The 20,048-nt window shown below is 43.3% G+C and overlaps 1 protein-coding gene across 3 annotated transcripts in view; it reads right to left on the reverse strand.

Moving 5' to 3' along the window:
* KCNIP4 (potassium voltage-gated channel interacting protein 4) overlaps positions 1-20,048 on the reverse strand; it is a 405,696-nt gene that overhangs the window by 164,433 nt on the left and 221,215 nt on the right. Inside the window, exon 1 of one of the 3 annotated variants that reach the window (XM_069976473.1) lies at positions 12,939-13,219. The exons of the other annotated variants lie outside the window; for them this stretch is intronic. Coding sequence (XP_069832574.1) covers positions 12,939-13,050 — 112 coding nt within the window. The 5' untranslated portion in view covers positions 13,051-13,219. Of the gene's footprint in view, positions 1-12,938; positions 13,220-20,048 lie in introns of those variants that run through there. 3 annotated transcript variants of the gene reach the window in all.

The raw sequence follows: 20,048 nt of genomic DNA on the forward strand, positions 1-20,048 counted from the left end.
AGCTGAAGGGTGGGGGAGGGGTGTTGGAAGAACGGCTGAACTGAATGATATATGTAATACACCAATCTGTTCAGCAATTCTGTCACTAGTGTACCCTGCCTTTATTTAAGTCAACATAAATCTAGTGACAGATTCCCTTTAAGGACTCACATAGTGAACTTCTGTAGGGACATTGAGCGATGGCAAGCTTTTTAGAGTGCTGTGGAATATGTTGGCACTAAATAAAGAAATAATTTATTCATTTCATTTCTAGCAGTATTCTGACATTACTGGCCAGATAGAAGCTTTTAGCCTTCATTTGACAATGCAAAAGCTAGATATAGGAGTAAAATGTAATGTGACAGGGGCCTAAAAGGACTGGAATAAGCTAACACAAGCAACACTTCATTCTTTGAAGTAACCTGGTGGAGTAAGGAGGATGCAGGCAGGAGGTGTCAGGGTTAATACAATCAAAAGTTGCTGTGTTGCTTTGCATGGATCATACTTTATAAGAGTTAGGGTATAAACCCACACACCGTATACACAGCGTATTTACTGCTGCGATACGCAGCGAATACGCAGCAAAAACGCAACAAATACGCAACAAAAACGCAGCAGATTAGATCTAAATAACTGAACTCAGCATTAAATCTTCACCATCAAACTGCTGCGTATTTGCTGCGTATTTGCTGCGTATTTGCTGCGTATTGGCTGCGTATACGGTGTGTGGGTTTGTACCCTCAAGGTAACTAAACTAGGTCGTGTAGAGACCTACAATTGGCTGTGACCCCCAAAAATTTCCTTGCTGTATTTCTTGTGAATGTCCCATATGGCGTGTCCCTATATAGAATGGGAATGGTGTTTTCAGTTGTCAATTGATTCCTACATTTCTAGAAGAAATAAGGCAGGAATGACACAATTGCCCCAAAATTGGTATATTAAAAGGAATACAAGTCCTCACTGAAACAGACATGTCTAGAGGGCTCAGGGGTTCTCTTTACATGGAAATGGATGACCAGATATACACAAGGGAGGGCCAACTGGCTACTCCTGTGTTTTGAGACTCTTAAATGAGGCTCCACGGGCTTTTCTTTTGCATATTCATGTTTTCCAGGGAGCAATGCACCTAGGATTTCACTGCATTGAGCACTTTGGCTGGCAGCCGGCAGTGTTATCGTTTGGCTGGTCTCCCTGAGATCAGCAATCTATCGCTCTTATACAAGAAAAAATGAAGGGCAGTCAGCTCACCTCAGTAATTGCATGTCGGTCACAGTCTATTGCAGGAGGGTGCACGGTTCCAGCGATAGCCAGTCGCAAAATACATGGAAAGTGAAAAAATAAGTGGTGGTTCCGGCACTCCAAAAAGGTAAAATCCAATACTTTATTTCATAGAAGTCATAAAATAGTGCTGCAGGATAACACCGACGCGTTTCGTGCGCATGCGCGCTTAGTCTTGGTATGATGCATGCTACGTGTAACACATGTTTAAAAGCAAAGCAGCCTATCGTAACAAGGCAATTCAACCTGGGATACAGGTGTGAGAGCAACTTAGCATAATTGTAATGTGAGACCAATGTGGGCGTGAGAGAGATGCAGGCGAAGGGAGCCAGACAAAATGTGCGGTAAATGCCGCATAATGAGAAAAGAAAAGTCTGAATAGGGATGAAACCAGGAATGTAAAGTTGGATAAAAGGACTAAGGAAGAAGGAAAAAAGAAGAAGAAAAACGAAAAGCAGAAGAATGAGTGTATAATTCTTCTTCTTTTTTCCTTCTTCCTTAGTCCTTTTATCCAACTTTACATTCCTGGTTTCATCCCTATTCAGACTTTTCTTTTCTCATTATGCGGCATTTACCGCACATTTTGTCTGGCTCCCTTCGCCTGCATCTCTCTCATGCCCACATTAGTCTCACATTACAATTATGCTAAGTTGCTCTCACACCTGTATCCCAGGTTGAATTGCCTTGTTACGATAGGCTGCTTTGCTTTTAAACATGTGTTACACGTAGCATGCATCATACCAAGACTAAGCGCGCATGCGCGCGAAACGCGTCGGTGTTATCCTGCAGCACTATTTTATGACTTCTATGAAATAAAGTATTGGATTTTACCTTTTTGGAGTGCCGGAACCACCACTTATTTTTTCACTTTCTATCGCTCTTATGGCTTTACTAGACATTGCTCCCACCTAGCCACACTCCTGCTCCACACTGATGAGGGGAAACACCCCAAAACAGCTGTCTGTGGATGGATACCTGGCCTTGGTTTTTCCCTTGTCAATTCAATGACTTATAGGGCAACTTTATATGGTGGTTTTGGTGGTTTCCCTACAGGAGCCACCCTTTGGCTAGTCCTGTGTTTATAGACTCTTGATTGAGGCTCCACGGGCTCTTCTTTTGCATATTAATATACAATATTTAGTTGATTTAACTGAAAAGTGTGTTTTACTCGTATAATTGAGTTATCATTGATATTAGTATTTAGTAAAACTTGAATACTTTTATCACTAGTTATGCACACAAAAAAGGCCAAGGGTACTGGGGTACTTCTATGGGTCAATGATTGCTCTTCTACATGCTAATACTGGTGTCAAATACATCCAAAATATTGTTCTGGTAGGTGGAGCATCATTTAGAATCATCATGAAGCAGCAGGACACTGGACAGTCACCCAGAGCCTGCATCCTTATAAGTGGCCCCAGGAATCCACTGTATCCAAGTTTTGACCTGATAAGTGATATCCTCAGATATGGTACAGTTTAAATCTGCAATAACCTATAACTATAACCTTCCAACCCTGCCATTCTTTAGGCCAACACTTATCAAACTTACAGGTACTGTATAGAGTCCTTGTCTGTGCCGGGTGTTGGTATAAAACGGGATCTTAATGGTTACACACAGTTAATGGCCGTTCTACAATATCAGTGCAATTCCCATGATTAGAATGGGGTAAAGGACATCCAATGATATTATGGTCGTAAGACATGAGTTTACACATTCTGTACCACGGTAGCAATAGAAAATCATTCTGGAGACCACAGGGGAGCTACAGATAAGGAAATAACTCCTTATACTTTCCATTCCATCTCCAGCATCTTCTGTCCTAACAGTCTGGGAAGAATGTTTGGGAAGAATGAGTGGGTAAAATGGCTAATGTGGGAGAGGACAGATGAGAGGAGGTAGAGTGTAGCTGCATTGGTCAGGGAAGAGCCAGAAAGGGACAGCAATGCTGCTAATGGGAGAAGGGTAGGAATGAAGACAGTACTGCTTCAGGCCAGGGAGGGGTAGAAATAGGGTAGAAGACAGTATGTGTCTATGTTTTAATAATCACACTTTTAATTTTGCCCAGGGTCACACTTAGTCTAAACCTGGCCCTGCTATCAACAAGTGCTGCGTGGAAGCAGACCATGATCTAACAAATTTCAATGGGTCAAATCTCTATATATTGTTATATGGACATGGAGAGAAAAAGGAGCTGCTGCACCTCACACCTATGGCTGACACTTATGCTTCTATAGGCGAGAGGCATTAGTGTCAGCCATAGGTGTGAGGTGCAGCAGCTCCTTTCTCTCCATGGGGGACATGTATCATCTGGCGTTCCGGGGGGTTTTGGCGGAAATTGCCGATTAGCGCAATATCTTATTCGCAAATGGCCGATTTGCGAATAAAATATTTGCAAATCAGCACTTTCCGCCGGCTACGCCGGGGGGTGGGGAGGCGTTGTGAAGGGGGCGGAACGGAGGGCGTGGACTCGGAGTGCGCGCGATTCACCATCTGTTCCGCAAAAAGATACGCCGAAAACCTACTCCAGTCCTCAGCTGGCGTAGGTTTTCGGCGGTGCGCACCAGAGCGCACGGGATTTATATAGACAGTCCGCCTCTACATAAATCCCCGCAGCGCCGGAGATGCGGGGACATTTATAAGTCCGACGTAAAAAACGCCGGACTTAATAAATGTCCCCCCATGTCCGTATTTTATATACCGTTGTCTTACCTGCTTAGCTTGCACACATAAGTTTGCATATTAGGTAACTTTATATGCAACAATTCCTAAAACATGTTCTATTGGCATTTAGGGATGATCAACCATAACAGCAGCCTAGAAACCATTTTCCCTTGCAATTTGAGCAACAGAACGCAATTCACCCATTGTTTCCTATACAGGGAGACGCGGATTGCACCACCCATGCAATCTCTGACACCTGGGTCCAGGATAGAATCAACTGGCTTTACAACCCCGGTGAGACAATGCTAGACAGTGGTGCTCCGCTTGATAAGAGATATAATGTGAGTATATGAGAAGAACAGAAGCGGGCACTCACCGGTACGATATGTCTTCAGGCTGGTTTATTGGAAGTAACTTTAAAACATGCAGGGAGGGGGGTGTGGAGCAAACACATCCTCACATGTAGACTACAATTGTTTCTTGCGTCTAGACCAGAAGAAGCGCGTCTCCGCGAGAAACAATTGTAGGCTACCTGTGAGGATGTGTTTGCTCCACCCCCCCCTCCCTGCATGTTTTGAAGTTACCTCCAATAAACCAGCCTGAAGACATATTGTACCAGTGAGTGCCCGCTTCTGTTCTCATATACTCACATCACCCATTGTTTTATTGTTGTGGCAGACACAGACTGGGTAAACACCTTGTATGTGCGTGTACTGATCGGCTTATAGGACAGCTAAAGGAGATCTGAGTCCCAGCAGCTTCCTAGACCTATTATCTGATCATTCACGCTCATAAAGATGATTCTCATAATAGATGTTGTATTCAACAGGGCATTACTCTAAATGCTATAGAGTGTAATGAAGGAAATGGTTGCATGCTTCAAAACAATAGCACCTGAAAGCCCAGGGGTGTATATCTAAATGTGCCAGGAAACAATAACATGCTCCAACAATTGCCATGCATAGTGATAAACTAACACAGCCTGTGCTCTTTAATAATACATGACTGGTGTGAAGCTGTGTATAAATAGCGGTCAGGGGTATTCTTATCTTTGTTAGACTTTGATAATACTACTTATCAGGTAGAATAATCTTTCATTATGAAGGACATATTGACACATCATTAATCAATGGAGAATAATCTAGTGTGAATGGAAAATCGTGGTTCGTGCTTGGTCCAAAATACGAAAAAATATTTTTTAGCGATTTAAACAATGTTTAAACTCGAATGTTAAAGAGGCACTGTTTTTTTTTTTGTTAAAGAAATCAACTGAGCTTGTGATAGCAAGCAGTTCTGTAATTTATATTGTCCTAATCAACATTATACTTATGGCCACTAGGTGTCTCCCTTCCCTCCATGCTGATATTTGGTCTTTTCTCTATTAAAAAAAAAAAGAGACCAAACAAAGGAAATCACTCACATGGTCTTGTATTCACAAGAGAAAAGACCAAATTCCTTCAGCTCTCTTGAAAATCACATATTTTATTGTAACAAATCCTTAAAATGACCATTTTAAGGATTTGTTACAATAAAATATATGAATTTTTAGAGAGCTGAAGGATTCTGGTCTTTTCTCTTGTGAACATCCCAATATCTAGGGGCATTGCCTTTATGCTCAACATTTATTATACAAGAAGTACTCATACACAGACTGGGCACTGACCATGCAAATGAACTTATGGTTTAAAATCGATTGACAGCAATTCCTGATCACATACGGGACAAGTCTTCACCACACATGTGTACAGCTGATCCCGTTCTGTCACACAACGCACGTCCCGCCCAAAAGGTGACATATTCATAGTGGCCCGCAGTGCTCACAAAAGTTCCAGTATTATACCTACCACCGTAGTCCCTAATGTATATGTTGACAAAGACTTTAGAGGAGAAGGATTTAGGGATGGTGATTTCTGACAGCCTGTGCAACCAGGCAGTAGTGAAACCTAATTGTATGCTGGGCTGTATAGCTAGAGGTATAACCAGTAGGAAGATGGAGATTGGGATCCTGCTGTATATAGCTCTAGGGAGACCACATCTGGAATACTGTGTCCAGTTCTGGAGACCTCACCTACAAAATTATGGTAAAGGAAAGCAGCCTTATAAATAACAAGAATAATAAGAAGGAGGCTTTTGTCTAATAAGATATATACAGTTTGCTAAATTCACTTGTAATATACAGTATATAGACTTTTCCTATTTAATGATATGCAGACTGCAAGCCATCAGTATTATAATGCCGGATGATCAAATTCAAGTATGCTTGAGTGCCGCTTATCTCTACTGGACACACAATCTGCTCCTGTTAGAGTAAGGGTACAAACCCACTTGACGTATTTGCTGCATGAATCAGTCTTAAAAATAAGCAGGCAAAACGCAGGTTGGCTTTATACAATTGTTCTGCGTTAAAATACGCAATTGCGTATTTTTGAAGCATGAAGCTTGTTGTTAGCAAAGCATCAGTTAACAACCTGTGCGAAAAACTCATGTAGCTTCATGCTTCAAAAATACGCAATTGCGTATTTTAACACAGAACAATTGTATAAAGCCAACCTGCGTTTTGCTTGCTTATTTTTAAGACTGATTCACGCAGCAAATACGTCAAGTGGGTTTGTACCCTAAAGGAGTTTTAAACCCACCCACATTAACTATGTCACATGTTTAAAGCCCAGGCCATGTACTACATGTGACCATAGGGGGGGGGGGGGGGGGTTGACATAATTTTAACACTTTTAAAGCAAGCATGTCAAATCTAAATATCTAAATGATATGTTTTAGACCTTATACCCATATTTTTTCTGAAGTTAGACACCTAAAATTTATGCCAGCAAGCACTTTACATTCAGAAGCAAATATATGAATAAAAAAAAAAAATCATCAAAATTAGTGTATGTGCCACTCAAGCAGGGTCTTTGGAAAGAGTTTTAGTTAAACTTTTTGTAATTCCATTCCTACAATAAAGTTAGACTATAACACAATTTAAATCAATCACTATAAATTGTTATTGAATCTCTCAAAAATAAAATCATATTCCATAAAACATAATAAAAAGAGAAAACATACAGAATGACTACAGATTTCAAAATATATTATCAATCATAGAGTACGGGGACACAAACAGGACTAGGGAGCAGGAGAGCCACGGCTGGGACTCCTCTGCCCCCGGCCAGCACAGCTGATTTCTTTTTAGTACATGCTTACCGGCGGAGTCAGCTCCATTATGTACTAGGGGCTGGAGTTTCAGCCAGAATCATGTCCTGGGGCTGGGACTCCGGCCTTTATAGAACTATTAGCCCCATTATGCTCCATTGACTGTGATAGAGCCTCGTTCCTGAGAGTCACAAAGCTAGCGTTTTGTATCCTGGTTACATATTTCCTGGTTTCTAGGACTTTGGGCTTGACTTCCTGTCGATTCTCCCCGCCTCCTGATTTTGGACTGCTTTGACCAATAGTTTCTGACTAGAGATGAGCGAACCTGGAGCATGCTCGAGTCGATCCGAACCCGAACTTTCGGCATTTGATTAGCGGTGGCTGCTGAACTTGGATAAAGCCTTAAGGCTATGTGGAAATCATGGATATAGTCATTGGCTGTATCCATGTTTTCCAGACAACCTGATCAACTGGGGTCACTGGAGGTGGTATATAGAGGAATGACAGCATGTAGCAGGCTGTAACTGGGGGTCACTGGAGGTGGTATATAGAGGAATGACAGCATGTAGCAGGCTGTAACTGGGGTCACTGCAGGTGGTATATAGAGGAATGACAGCATGTAGCAGCCTGTAACTGGGGTCACTGCAGGTGGTATATAGAGGAATGACAGCATGTAGCAGGCTGTAACTGGGGTCACTGCAGGTGGTATATAGAGGAATGACAGCATGTAGCAGCCTGTAACTGGGGTCACTGCAGGTGGTATATAGAGGAATGACAGCATGTAGCAGGCTGTAACTGGGGTCACTGCAGGTGGTATATAGAGGAATGACAGCATGTAGCAGCCTGTAACTGGGGTCACTGCAGGTGGTATATAGAGGAATGACAGCATGTAGCAGGCTGTAACTGGGGGTCACTGGAGGTGGTATATAGGGGAATGACAGCATGTAGTAGGCTGTAACTGGGGGTCACTGGAGGTGGTATATAGAGGAATGACAGCATGTAGCAGGCTGTAACTGGGGTCACTGGAGGTGGTATATAGGGGAATGACAGCATGTAGCAGCCTGTAACTGGGGTCACTGCAGGTGGTATATAGAGGAATGACAGCATGTAGCAGCCTGTAACTGGGGTCACTGCAGGTGGTATATAGGGGAATGACAGCATGTAGCAGGCTGTAACTGGGGTCACTGGAGGTGGTATATAGAGGAATGACAGCATGTAGTAGGCTGTAACTGGGGGTCACTGGAGGTGGTATATAGAGGAATGACAGCATGTAGCAGGCTGTAACTGGGGGTCACTGGAGGTGGTATATAGAGGAATGACAGCATGTAGCAGTCTGTAACTGGGGGTCACTGGAGGTGGTATATAGAGGAATGACAGCATGTAGCAGGCTGTAACTGGGGTCACTGGAGGTGGTATATAGAGGAATGACAGCATGTAGCAGGCTGTAACTGGGGTCACTGGAGGTGGTATATAGAGGAATGACAGCATGTAGCAGGCTGTAACTGGGGGTCACTGGAGGTGGTATATAGAGGAATGACAGCATGTAGCAGGCTGTAACTGGGGTCACTGGAGGTGGTATATAAAGGAATAACAGCATGTAGCAGACTGTAACTGGGGGTCACTGGAGGTGGTATATAGAGGAATGACAGCATGTAGCAGGCTGTAACTGGGGTCACTGCAGGTGGTATATAGAGGAATAACAGCATGTAGCAGGTTGTAACTGGGGGTCACTGGAGGTGGTATACTGTATAGGGGAATGACAGCATGTAGCAGGTTGTAACTGGGGTCACTGCATGTGGTATATAGGGGAATGACAGCATGTAGCAGGTTGTAACTGGGGTCACTGGAGGTGGTATATGGAAGAATGACAGCATGTAGCAGTCTGTAACTGGGGTCACTGCAGGTGGTATATAGAGGAATGACAGCATGTAGCAGGCTGTAACTGGGGTCACTGGAGGTGGTATATAGAGGAATGACAGCATGTAGCAGGCTTTAACTGGGGGTCACTGCAGGTGGTATATAGAGGAATGACAGCATGTAGTAGGCTGTAACTGGGGTCACTGGAGGTGGTATATAAAGGAATAACAGCATGTAGCAGCCTGTAACTGGGGTCACTGGAGGTGGTATATAGAGGAATGACAGCATGTAGCAGCCTGTAACTGGGGTCACTGGAGGTGGTATATAGAGGAATGACAGCATGTAGCAGGCTGTAACTGGGGTCACTGGAGGTGGTATATAGAGGAATGACAGCATGTAGCAGCCTGTAACTGGGGTCACTGGAGGTGGTATATAGAGGAATGACAGCATGTAGCAGTCTGTAACTGGGGTCACTGGAGGTGGTATATAGAGGAATGACAGCATGTAGCAGGCTGTAACTGGGGGTCACTGGAGGTGGTATATAGAGGAATGACAGCATGTAGCAGGCTGTAACTGGGGGTCACTGCAGGTGGTATATAGGGGAATGACAGCATGTAGCAGGCTGTAACTGGGGTCACTGCAGGTGGTATATAGGGGAATGACAGCATGTAGCAGGCTGTAACTGGGGTCACTGCAGGTGGTATATAGAGGAATGACAGCATGTAGCAGGCTGTAACTGGGGTCACTGGAGGTGGTATATAGAGGAATGACAGCATGTAGCAGGCTGTAACTGGGGTCACTGGAGGTGGTATATAGAGGAATGACAGCATGTAGCAGGCTGTAACTGGGGTCACTGGAGGTGGTATATAGAGGAATGACAGCATGTAGCAGGCTGTAACTGGGGTCTCTGGAGGTGGTATATAGGGGAGGCTGTGTAGCAGGCTGTAACTGGGGTCACTGGAGGTGGTATATAGGGGAATGACAGCATGTAGCAGCCTGTAACTGGGGTCACTGGAGGTGGTATATAGGGGAGGCTGTGTAGTAGGCTGTAACTGGGGTCACTGGAGGTGGTATATAGAGGAATGACAGCATATAGCAGGCTGTAACTGGGGTCACTGGAGGTGGTATATAGGGGAGGCTGTGTAGTAGGCTGTAACTGGGATCACTGGAGGTGGTATATAGAGGAATGACAGCATGTAGCAGGCTATAACTGGGGTCTCTGGAGGTGGTATATAGGGGAGGCTGTGTAGTAGGCTGTGTTTGACTCTTGTAACCTTTCTTCTTCTTTACATACACAGAACAATGGAGGAAAACTTTTCATCTTTCTATCCCTGACTTCAATGGAGTCTTGACACCTGAATATTGCACTTTTACAGATACAGTACAATATTACAGTATGATGTTATGTCAGAGCTCTGGCTTTTCTTGCTGTGTACAGCTCCTTACAAGAAACAACACGAATACCTATAAGTTATCAGTGCTATAAGTTCTAGCTCCATTGCTATGCATTTTTCCCACCAGTTTGCATGAATGAATGAATGAGTGAACACTGGTGGTAGCATACAGGTGATGTTCAGCCTGGTTGCAAGGCTTTGGGCTCTGCTGTTACAAGCTATGTAATATCCATATAAAACTTCATGAATAGACAACAATAACAGCTTTAGTTCAATGACTAAACTAAATATGTCCCCGGTGGCTTCTGCCTCCCATTTCAGCCTTGATTGATAGACGTCTTCCTGTTAGAGAATAGTGGGGAGAAGCTACCATGGACAATCCCAATAACTGGTGCTTCAGGCAGCATGAAAGTGATGACCTTTAACACTTATCCACTAATGCAGGATAGGTCATAGGTGCATGATCATGGGAGGACTTGCTTTGACCCCCTGTGATCTTAATGAAGGGATCCTATGTGTCCCTTTGGAACTGAGTAGTGGTCACACATGCTTAGTGCTGCTCCATTCATTTTCTATGGAAGACACTGGAAATAAGGCATCGGTATTAATGGTTGTACAATCCCTTTTATTTCTGGGGATCTATTCACAAAAGGATTTTAAAAGGGCAACAACTCTTTTAAGAAAGTTAATCCTGAGGGTTACAATGATGATTCCCACATCTCCATGAGTTATGTACTAAGCAATATTGGTCAGTATAATCCAGATGAGAATATCAGCATAAAGAGTTGGTCTGAACATATGTGCAACGTGTGACTAGTAAATAAGTTACAAAACAGCTTCCTACTATCTAGCAAGGGATTTATGTCATAGCTCACAAGTCCTACTGGATTGTTAGAAAGGGAGGGGTATTCTATGCCAGGCTGGGGTCCCAGATATTGTTCTCACATAGGAGTCCTCTCTGTGCTCACTGCTGACCAGGATGCAAGAAGTGGGGTGGGTGGAGAAGGCAGTGGCTTTGATCACTATTGAGGTGGTGGGCAATAAAAAGACAGTGTATAGCTTTGTTGAACTGTATTTGATAATGCTGAATGACAAAACCACAGATATTTATGAATGTCAAACATGCAGACATAACATGGATCCCCAGCAGATCCAACTGGGAATGTTATTGGGTGAATCAGGGCTGATCACTGGAAACATAGCAGCAAAATCAGGTGCACAGGAGCAGAATCACGTTTATAAGTTTGTTAAAGAGTTACACCCTATAGCTATGTTCACACAGTATTTTGATTAGTCTTTTAGTCAGTCTTTTTTATAACCAAAACCAGCAGTGGTTTGAAAAAACAGGCGCCATGCAAATCTTTCCATTATATTTGCCCTGTCAGTTCCGCTTCTAATTTTGGTTGAAAAACGACTGACCAAAAAACTGATGGAAAAACTAATGTATGAACATAGCCTATTGCTGTGTCTAAAGAACATTGTGGATGAATATAGATCCACTTATTTAATATAGCTGTAAAGTTTCCTGACTGCATGCAGTAAGCTCCTGTATAAACTAACCTGTCAGTTTATTACATGGAAATATGTTAAAATATTTATCCTTTATTTACACAACAAAGACTGTTCTCCCATTGATACTTTACTAGGAGTCATAATATTTACTTCTTGCAGGTAAACATTGACAAACAGCATAGGATTAAGGATGTTCAATTAAAATATTAATCTGGTCCATCTTAATGCAAGGTGACAGCTGCTATGAAGTTCTACGGTGGGGCGACCGCTACTGTGACTGTTCTATTTCTGGAGAAAGTAATAAGAAGGCTCTTTATCAAGCAGTGAGATCTCAGTGAAGTTATCTTCAAAATTACAAGACGTACTGTATGCTGGATGCTGCACAAAGGAGTTTTCCTCCTGTGCATTACAATGTATCTAGTAGTTTTTCCTGTTATAACAGAGGTGCAACGTGGAAAACCTATTTACATGTACTTACAGTATATACCTACAGATGTAGCAGGGCTGATGTTGTCAATAAACTGAGCTTTAAACTGGGTTTAGCACCTATTGTGGTATAATGGTGTCAGGAACTCAGTATCAGACTTTTTATGTTGCATGACAAACTCAGCTCTTCTACATCTAAACAGACATTGTACAGTGGGATATATAGTTTAGCTTTTCGGGACTGCATTGTGTTAAGATCAGTAAGTAGCTTGCTCTGTAGTACCAAAGTACAAACTCAGCTCAACTACATTGACTTAAATGTAGCCAGATGTAGCAGAGCTGAGTTATTGTGGTGAAAATTGAACCTACAAGAACAGATTAGTGATTAATTCATCTCTGCTACATCTGTAAACACGTAACTTTGCACGTATAAGTTATAGGAATAGGACCAAGGACTTTGCAGTTTGTATAATAATCAACTTACAAGACATATACAATGCAATGCAATACATGTAGCAATGAGCAATACAAGTAACATTAGCAATTATTTTTCCTTGGTATAGCACTCCAGGACACATGCCGCCTTAACAAATTAAAGAGATTTTTCTATCAGTCACGGCAATATAGTAAAACTTGCGAAAAGACAAAATATAAAGCAAGACGTGGATATGATGACTTTACCTTCTGAGAAATCTATAAGTCCCAATAAATGTAGAAGCTTGAGAGACGCACAGATAATCATTACAATCCCCACCGTCTGTAGTCCCTCCGACTCCCACTCTGCCGATATCATCCTTGGAATTGACAAATCATTCCTGTTTCAAACTTTACAGCTGATGGGGTTGGAATGGAGAGCGGCATTCATGGACGAGGAGAGAGGACGCAGCCTTTTTTCCTGCCTCTGGAAAGGACCAGCCTGACTGAATGGGAAAATGTGGAATAGCTCCGCATCTCATGCTTCCCACTGTGTGATTGTGTTAGGAGTGAGTCTCCTTGAGAGGCTGGGGTGGACCACCACTAGCTCTGTGCTTTGACATCATTACTTGCAGCTTATTCAGCTACTGAGAGGTGTTGCTGGATCCTCTGCTACACAACTCATCCCTGCACTCCCAATTCCTATCAGGAACAATGCCTGGAAACTTTTAGGATGAGCATGTTGCTTCGTGAGCGCAGCTAATTTCATTGCTTCATTTCGTATTCCGCAGCTACAATTAACACTGCGTGCTCCAGGCTGGCACTGTGCACAACATTAGTATAGTAGCATCACATTTATTTCAGGGTTTATAGGAGCTGATTAGGAAACGGGAATAAATCTTAGATTGTAAGCTCTTGTGACCAGGCTTTTGCTTTATTTGTTGAATAGTTTGTATATGTAGCCTTAGAATTGCAAAGTGCTTCAGAATATGTTGGCGCTATATAAACAATAATCATATTTAGTATAATCCTTACAAAATGCAGCAGTTTCTATTCCCTTCCATCCTCAGCAAGTTGATTTTACTATTGGAAGCTGCCTCCAGATGAATGGCTAGTAATAAAAGTCCATGAGCAGTGGCTCATAGAAGAGGATCTAGTTAAGGGAGTCCCCCTCTATGACAACTATATACTCTACTATCTTCTTAGATAGCCAGGGAGGCTGTAACATAATTGTAACATAAATAGGCTTCTAATGCCTTGCATCATAATCAGAGTCATTGCATAATCTCCGCACAGTCCTGCTGTATTCTTTACAGATTGCAGATTATCCTGCAGCTTTGTGCCAAACTCTTCTAGAGTCTGTTCTACAATATCACACAGCACATAAAAGGATTATAGTATTTTGCCTCTAGACTATCTGCACATACAAATGATAATGTAGATATAGAAAAATGTAGCAGAGCTTAATCTGTCATAGGCTGGGTTGACACATAGTATTTTTGCTCAGTATTGTGGTCCTCATATTGCAACCAAAACCAGGAGTGGGTTGAAAACACAGAAAGGCCATGTTCACACACTGTTGAAATTTAGTGGAGGGCCATCATTTTATGACAAATAATGGCCGGTATTTCATAACAACGGCCGACGTTTTAAAATAATGGCAATTGTTTGTCATTAAATGGCAGCCATACACTAAATTTCCACAGTGTGTGAACAGAGCCTTTCTGTGTTTTCAATCCACTCCTGGTTTTGGTTGCAATATGAGGACCAAAATATTGAGCAAAAATACTGTGTGTGAACAGAAACGGACTATAAACAGAGATTTTTCCTCTTTTCAAATCCATTCCGGGCTTTGGCCTCAAATCTTTGGCAGATAATCTGTCAGAGAATCTGTCTGTGTAAATGGACACTTAGGCCCTATTACACATACTAACAGATATCTGACAGATTTTTGAAGCCAAAGCCAGGAATGGATTTAAAAAGTGGAGAAATCTCGGAAGGAGATTTATGAAAGGGTGTAAATATACACCTGGTGTAAACTACCCACAGCAACCAATCACAGCTCAGCTTTCAGCTCTGGTAAAAGTTTACATCAGGTGTATATTTATACCCTTTCATAAATCTCCCCCTCAGTCTTTCCTTTATGACCTCTTCTCTGTTTATATTCTGTTCCTGGCTTTGGCTTCAATGATGTGTGTGTGTGTGTGTGTGTAATAGGGCATTTACAGTAAATTCGGTTTGTAAACTTACAGAACACTTTTGAGAAGATAGAGGCTGCCCTAGGAGTCAGGCCTGTATTTAGAGTTCATGCTGCCCTAGGCACTTTGCATGCTGAGCCCCCCCCCCCCCCCCCCCCCCCCCCCGGTTACATGCATGGTATATACCCTGGCACTTGGGTGCCACTGTGCTTGATGCCCGCTGTTTTCATCAAACAGACGTGATGGAGGAAGGAAGGAGGCTGGGACGTCTTAGCTTGGGGACTGGTTCTGTCCAGTGTCGGACTGGGGTACCTGGGTCCCACCAATATAGAACCAGTGAGACACGACATGCTGACCCCATCCTTTCCTGAATTCATCTGCATCTGTGACAAATCTCAGAACACCCTCCATTTATACAGCTCTCAGGGTATGCTTGGAATTGTAGTCTCTGAGAGGACAACACTGTAATAAATCACTGTGTGCAGAGTCTCCTGGTGGCTGCAATCTGTGGGTGACAACCATCAGCCCTGAGGGTCCAGCAACACATCTGTCTACACTGTACTACAACTCCTAGCATATCCTGAGGGCTGCAGACTGTAGTAAATGTTGGGAGTTGTAGTGCCTGCAGCTGTAGTTGGGTCCTAGGTGCATTATACACTGGATGCTTTGTGGCATATAAGAATACATAGATCTGTGGGGGTGCAGGGAACTGACCCCAGAACATCACTAATAGGGGATAGTGGTAGATGTTTTTGTTCTATCCCCTATTAGTGATGTTCTGGGGTCACTTCCCTGCACTAAGCCCCCACAGATCTATATATTCTTATATGCCACAAAGCATCCAGTGTATAATGCACCTAGGATCTAACTACAACAGCTGCAGGCACTACAACTCCCAGCATATCCCGAGGGCTGCAGACAGTAGTACATGCTTGGAGTTGTAGTGCTGGGGGTCAGGAAGAGAGGCTGGGGGGCAGGGGAGACGCTGGGGGTCAGGGGGAGAGGCTGCGGGGCAGGGGGAGCAGTAGGGGGCAGGGGGAGAAGCTGGGGTTCATGGGGAGAGGCTGGGGGTCAGGGGGAGCAGAGGGGAGCAGGAGAGAAGATCGGGCATCGCAGGGCTGCAGCTGTGAGCTTCCGTCCTCTGTCAGGCTGTCTGTGCCGGAAGCTCGCCCCGGCGCTCAATACCCCCCCACCCCCGGCGCGGACCAGGCACCCATGGGCCGGTGCCTATGGCGGCGGAGGGGGTAAAAAAATGAAAAAAAAAAAAGTGTTCCCTGCGGGTGCCGCCCCCCGCAGGGTGCACCCCTAGGCACCGGACCATGGGTGCCTAGTGGCAAAAACGGCCCTGCTAGGAGTGACTGGAAAACATGGATACAGCCATATCTTTTTCAGGCAGTGGGATTCAAATGCAGAGATTTTGGTAAGTTTGTGAACCAAACTTACTGTAAGTTTGCTCATCTCTTTCCATAACCATGAGATCAGGGCTTCTGAGTTTCCTATTGCAATGGAGCAATAGCTGCTCATGTCACTGAATGCTATATACAGTACTTGGTTATCAATGACAACCCCTAAAGACAATGAATGGGGCAGCGGTGTATACACCTGACCCCTGCTCCATTGCAATTGACTCAGAAGCCCTGTTCTCTGCCTTGTTTTCAATGGTTAGACCCCCATGATCATATTTTAATCCCCTATATTGTAGATAAGGCAGAAGGGTCATGATGGGGAGACCACTTTAAAGGGGTTATCCAACTAAAAATGTGTGTACTTGAATAATATGTAGGAAAATAACTATGTCATCCTAGCTGTAAATTCACAATTCTGTTTCAGCTATGAGACATTTTACATTGATGTCAGTGGCATCACTCCCTGCTGTTTCTTGTTCTGCTGATTTCTAGGTCCATTGTCAGTTTTTTTCCACTAGGGGGGTTGATACCTTTTGTACACATGAACATCATATATCCACATTATTATAAGCCTGTATATGTAAAGGGAGGTCTAGCACTATACAGAAATTCATAGAAATATCTGCCTCTTAGAGATAGAAAAAGAATCGATTTACTGTATGTGCACCACCATTTTCTTTCTTTTAAAATACAGGAAGAATATGAAGGACAAATAATCAGTCATTGGTGGGGACAGCGGAAAAAATCTGAAAAATGAGATCCCACAGCATTATGTGTTAGTGAGATCTCTGCAGCTGTGTGTGAGGCTCTACATTGTATACAGCTCAGTGGAGGAAGACAGGAGAAGTGATCTGTAACTAGGGAGATACTAATAACCAGTGCCACCCTCAGAAATACAGCACCCTTCTGGTCACATGATCACACCACTGCAGAAAGGTGGAAAACATATGTTAAAAAAGTGAAAAGTATACTTTAAGTATAAAGTATGACATGTACTGCAGTCCTGCTTGAGATCACAGATAACAAATGATAAATTTTGCCATATGACAAACTACTTTGCTACCTATGTATATGAAAAGTACAAGGAAGAAGGAAATGTAAAAGTTAAAATACATAATCATTCTGGATGATACATCTCCTAAGGTGAGAGGGAGTAAAGTAACCATGATTCCTGAGCTAGAGATGAAGAAAGACTCATTGGTCGGTCTATCATGTAGTGGGCCGCCTTCTCACTATGGGGCCCAGGTGGATGTGGAGGACCAGGCGTCTCTAAGTACAGAATTCAATTATGCACATTGTTATTTTGGCACCAAGGACCCCATCACAGATCTACACCAAGACCCCCTCACAGCTCTACACCAAGACTCAAGCTAAAACTTAAAACCTAAAAACCATTTCAGACAGTCTAAAAGAACACACGCCAATATACCATATCCATCCAGAGGGAACAATGCTCAAGAGAAATCTTTAAAGTGGAATTCAGTACAAAATTATCTAAATGTGAGCATAAAAAGAAAGAGAGATGTATGTAAAAAAAAAAAAAAAAAAAGTAAAGACTTAGAAAGTCCATAGAGTTAGCAGACACTCTTCGCCCCTGGGCATGCCTGTGTCTGCCTATGTAGATGTGCAGTTTATTGGTAGGAGACCAGAACTGTTCCATGACTAATTGAAAACCAGTGACTCCTAGAACTGAGGCTCAGATGTCGGGAGGGTTCTGAAAGATTAATGATCCCTGTAGATATACTGGGAAAGTGGTGCGACTACAGAGCCATGAGATACCAAACAGATAATTGCCTACACATTCCAAAATGAAGGCCCCTGTGTGCAATGCAGTCTGTGTGCATGGATTTGGATTACATTCCACACCTATAAAACATAACATTGATAGCAATGGAAGATAAAGTGAGTAATGTTGATATTCTGGAGACAATAGCACTTATTTGGGAAATATATTAGGCAGTACACTGGTTGGAGTGCTCAGTTGACCCTAGTCGATCACAGAAAGAGCATAGAATGGACATGTGAGCATCAGAACAGGACCCTTAGAGTAAAGGACAACTAATAAATCAAGCTTTGTTTTACATCATGTGGGTGGCAGTGTGCATGTGTGGCACCAGGGTGCACTATGGGTAGAAGACATGCTGGTGTAAGCAGTGTGATGCTCTGGGCAATGTTCTGCAGGGAAACCTTGGGTCTTGCTATTCATGTGGATGTTACTTTGACCCCATGACGTTATTCCTTAATGGCAGATGGCCTCTTCCAGCAGAATAATGGTGTCAGGACTAGGGAACTGGCCGACAAGAGACAGGTGATGCCCTGGCACTGACACCCGCCCCACTGTCCCTGCCTAATTGCCTTGAAAGCCCTAGGCAGCAGCAGACAACTGGTCGACAGTCCCTAGTCTATACAGGTGTGACATTGAACATGGTCAAGACAGATAAAACACAAATACTCAAAGTCAGAGGTCTGGGTCAGCAACTAGTGGTCTGCGAAGGACAAAAACGTAATCCAAAATAGTAGTCCAAAATCAAAGCCAGAAAGTCCAAGGTACCAGTATAACAATCAAGAGTTGCTAGGTCAAGAAGTTATTCAGAATATGAGACTCTATCGCATGCAGGGAACACAGATAGGGGAGGATACTTATGAAGCTCAAAGTCCCAGCTCGAGGCATGATTGAGGTTGAGACTCCAGCTCCAGGCCAAAACTGACAGCTGACTGGTGGTGCCAGCCTCCAGTCAGTTAATTATAACTTAGAACACCTTTGCCGATCAGCTGGGGGAAGTGAAACCCTGGCCACGGCTATATCAAAAGGAAGGGCCACCGCCGGGCCAGTAGTCAGGGATGCCGTCTGCGTGCTCCCTGCGCCCGGCCAGGCCGGTTGCCAGGGACACCGCTGGAATTTTTATGGGCCAACTGCACGCTCCAGCAGTGTCTAGAGCTGTGCGTGATGGCCAGCCACTGACAAATGGTTTGAAGAACATAATAAAGTTTTCAAGGTGGAGCTTTTTCGTTTTTTGCCCAGACTGCTTAGTGTATATGTTTTTATGTTGTGACTATTGACATGAAGTTTAATGAAGACAGAAAAAACAATGCAAACATGTGTTTGGCTAAAGTGTAAAATGTCAGTCCCAGCGCTGGTTTACTCTGATGATAAATGTAATCCATGGTTTATGAATCAGGCTCTGAGAAAACAAAGGATCTTTATAGAATTAAGCTGGCTATAGATATCACAGCAGACGGCTTTCATGCCTAGTTCAGCTCAGCCAAGCGTGCTGGATTTTTCAACAGTGGGGGGACGGGCAGGGGAATAAGGGGATAACAGAAAGTCTCAGTGGGAAGAAATGGATCATATAGACCTGTTAGAGCCTTAGCACACTATTGGTTATTGTTTTAGTCATGGGTGTACTCGGAAGTTCTTTTATTTGTATTTTTTGGGGTATGGGTATGGTTTGATAGAGGGATAAAAGATTGTTTTAAGAAAATAAAAGAAAGGTTATGGGATTTTTCTAAATATTTTGGAAATCACTCAAAACATACAAACAAATAAAGGGCATGCCATAATAGTACAGTGTAGAAAGCAGTTAGTTCTTGCAGTACTCCACACTAAACTAGTATGTTCTTTCAGTACTGCAACTGTGCCCTTCACAGTGGGTGTCAGCTGTAAGGGTGGGTTCACACTGAGGAATTCTCGCAGATAAATTCTGCCGAGTTCCGTCACCTGTACGCACTCACGGCCGCGCGCCTCTCCACCTGTGCCATAGACACCATTCCAT

This window comes from Dendropsophus ebraccatus, chromosome 7, assembly GCF_027789765.1.
Source record: "Dendropsophus ebraccatus isolate aDenEbr1 chromosome 7, aDenEbr1.pat, whole genome shotgun sequence".
NCBI classification, from domain to species: domain Eukaryota; kingdom Metazoa; phylum Chordata; class Amphibia; order Anura; family Hylidae; genus Dendropsophus; species Dendropsophus ebraccatus.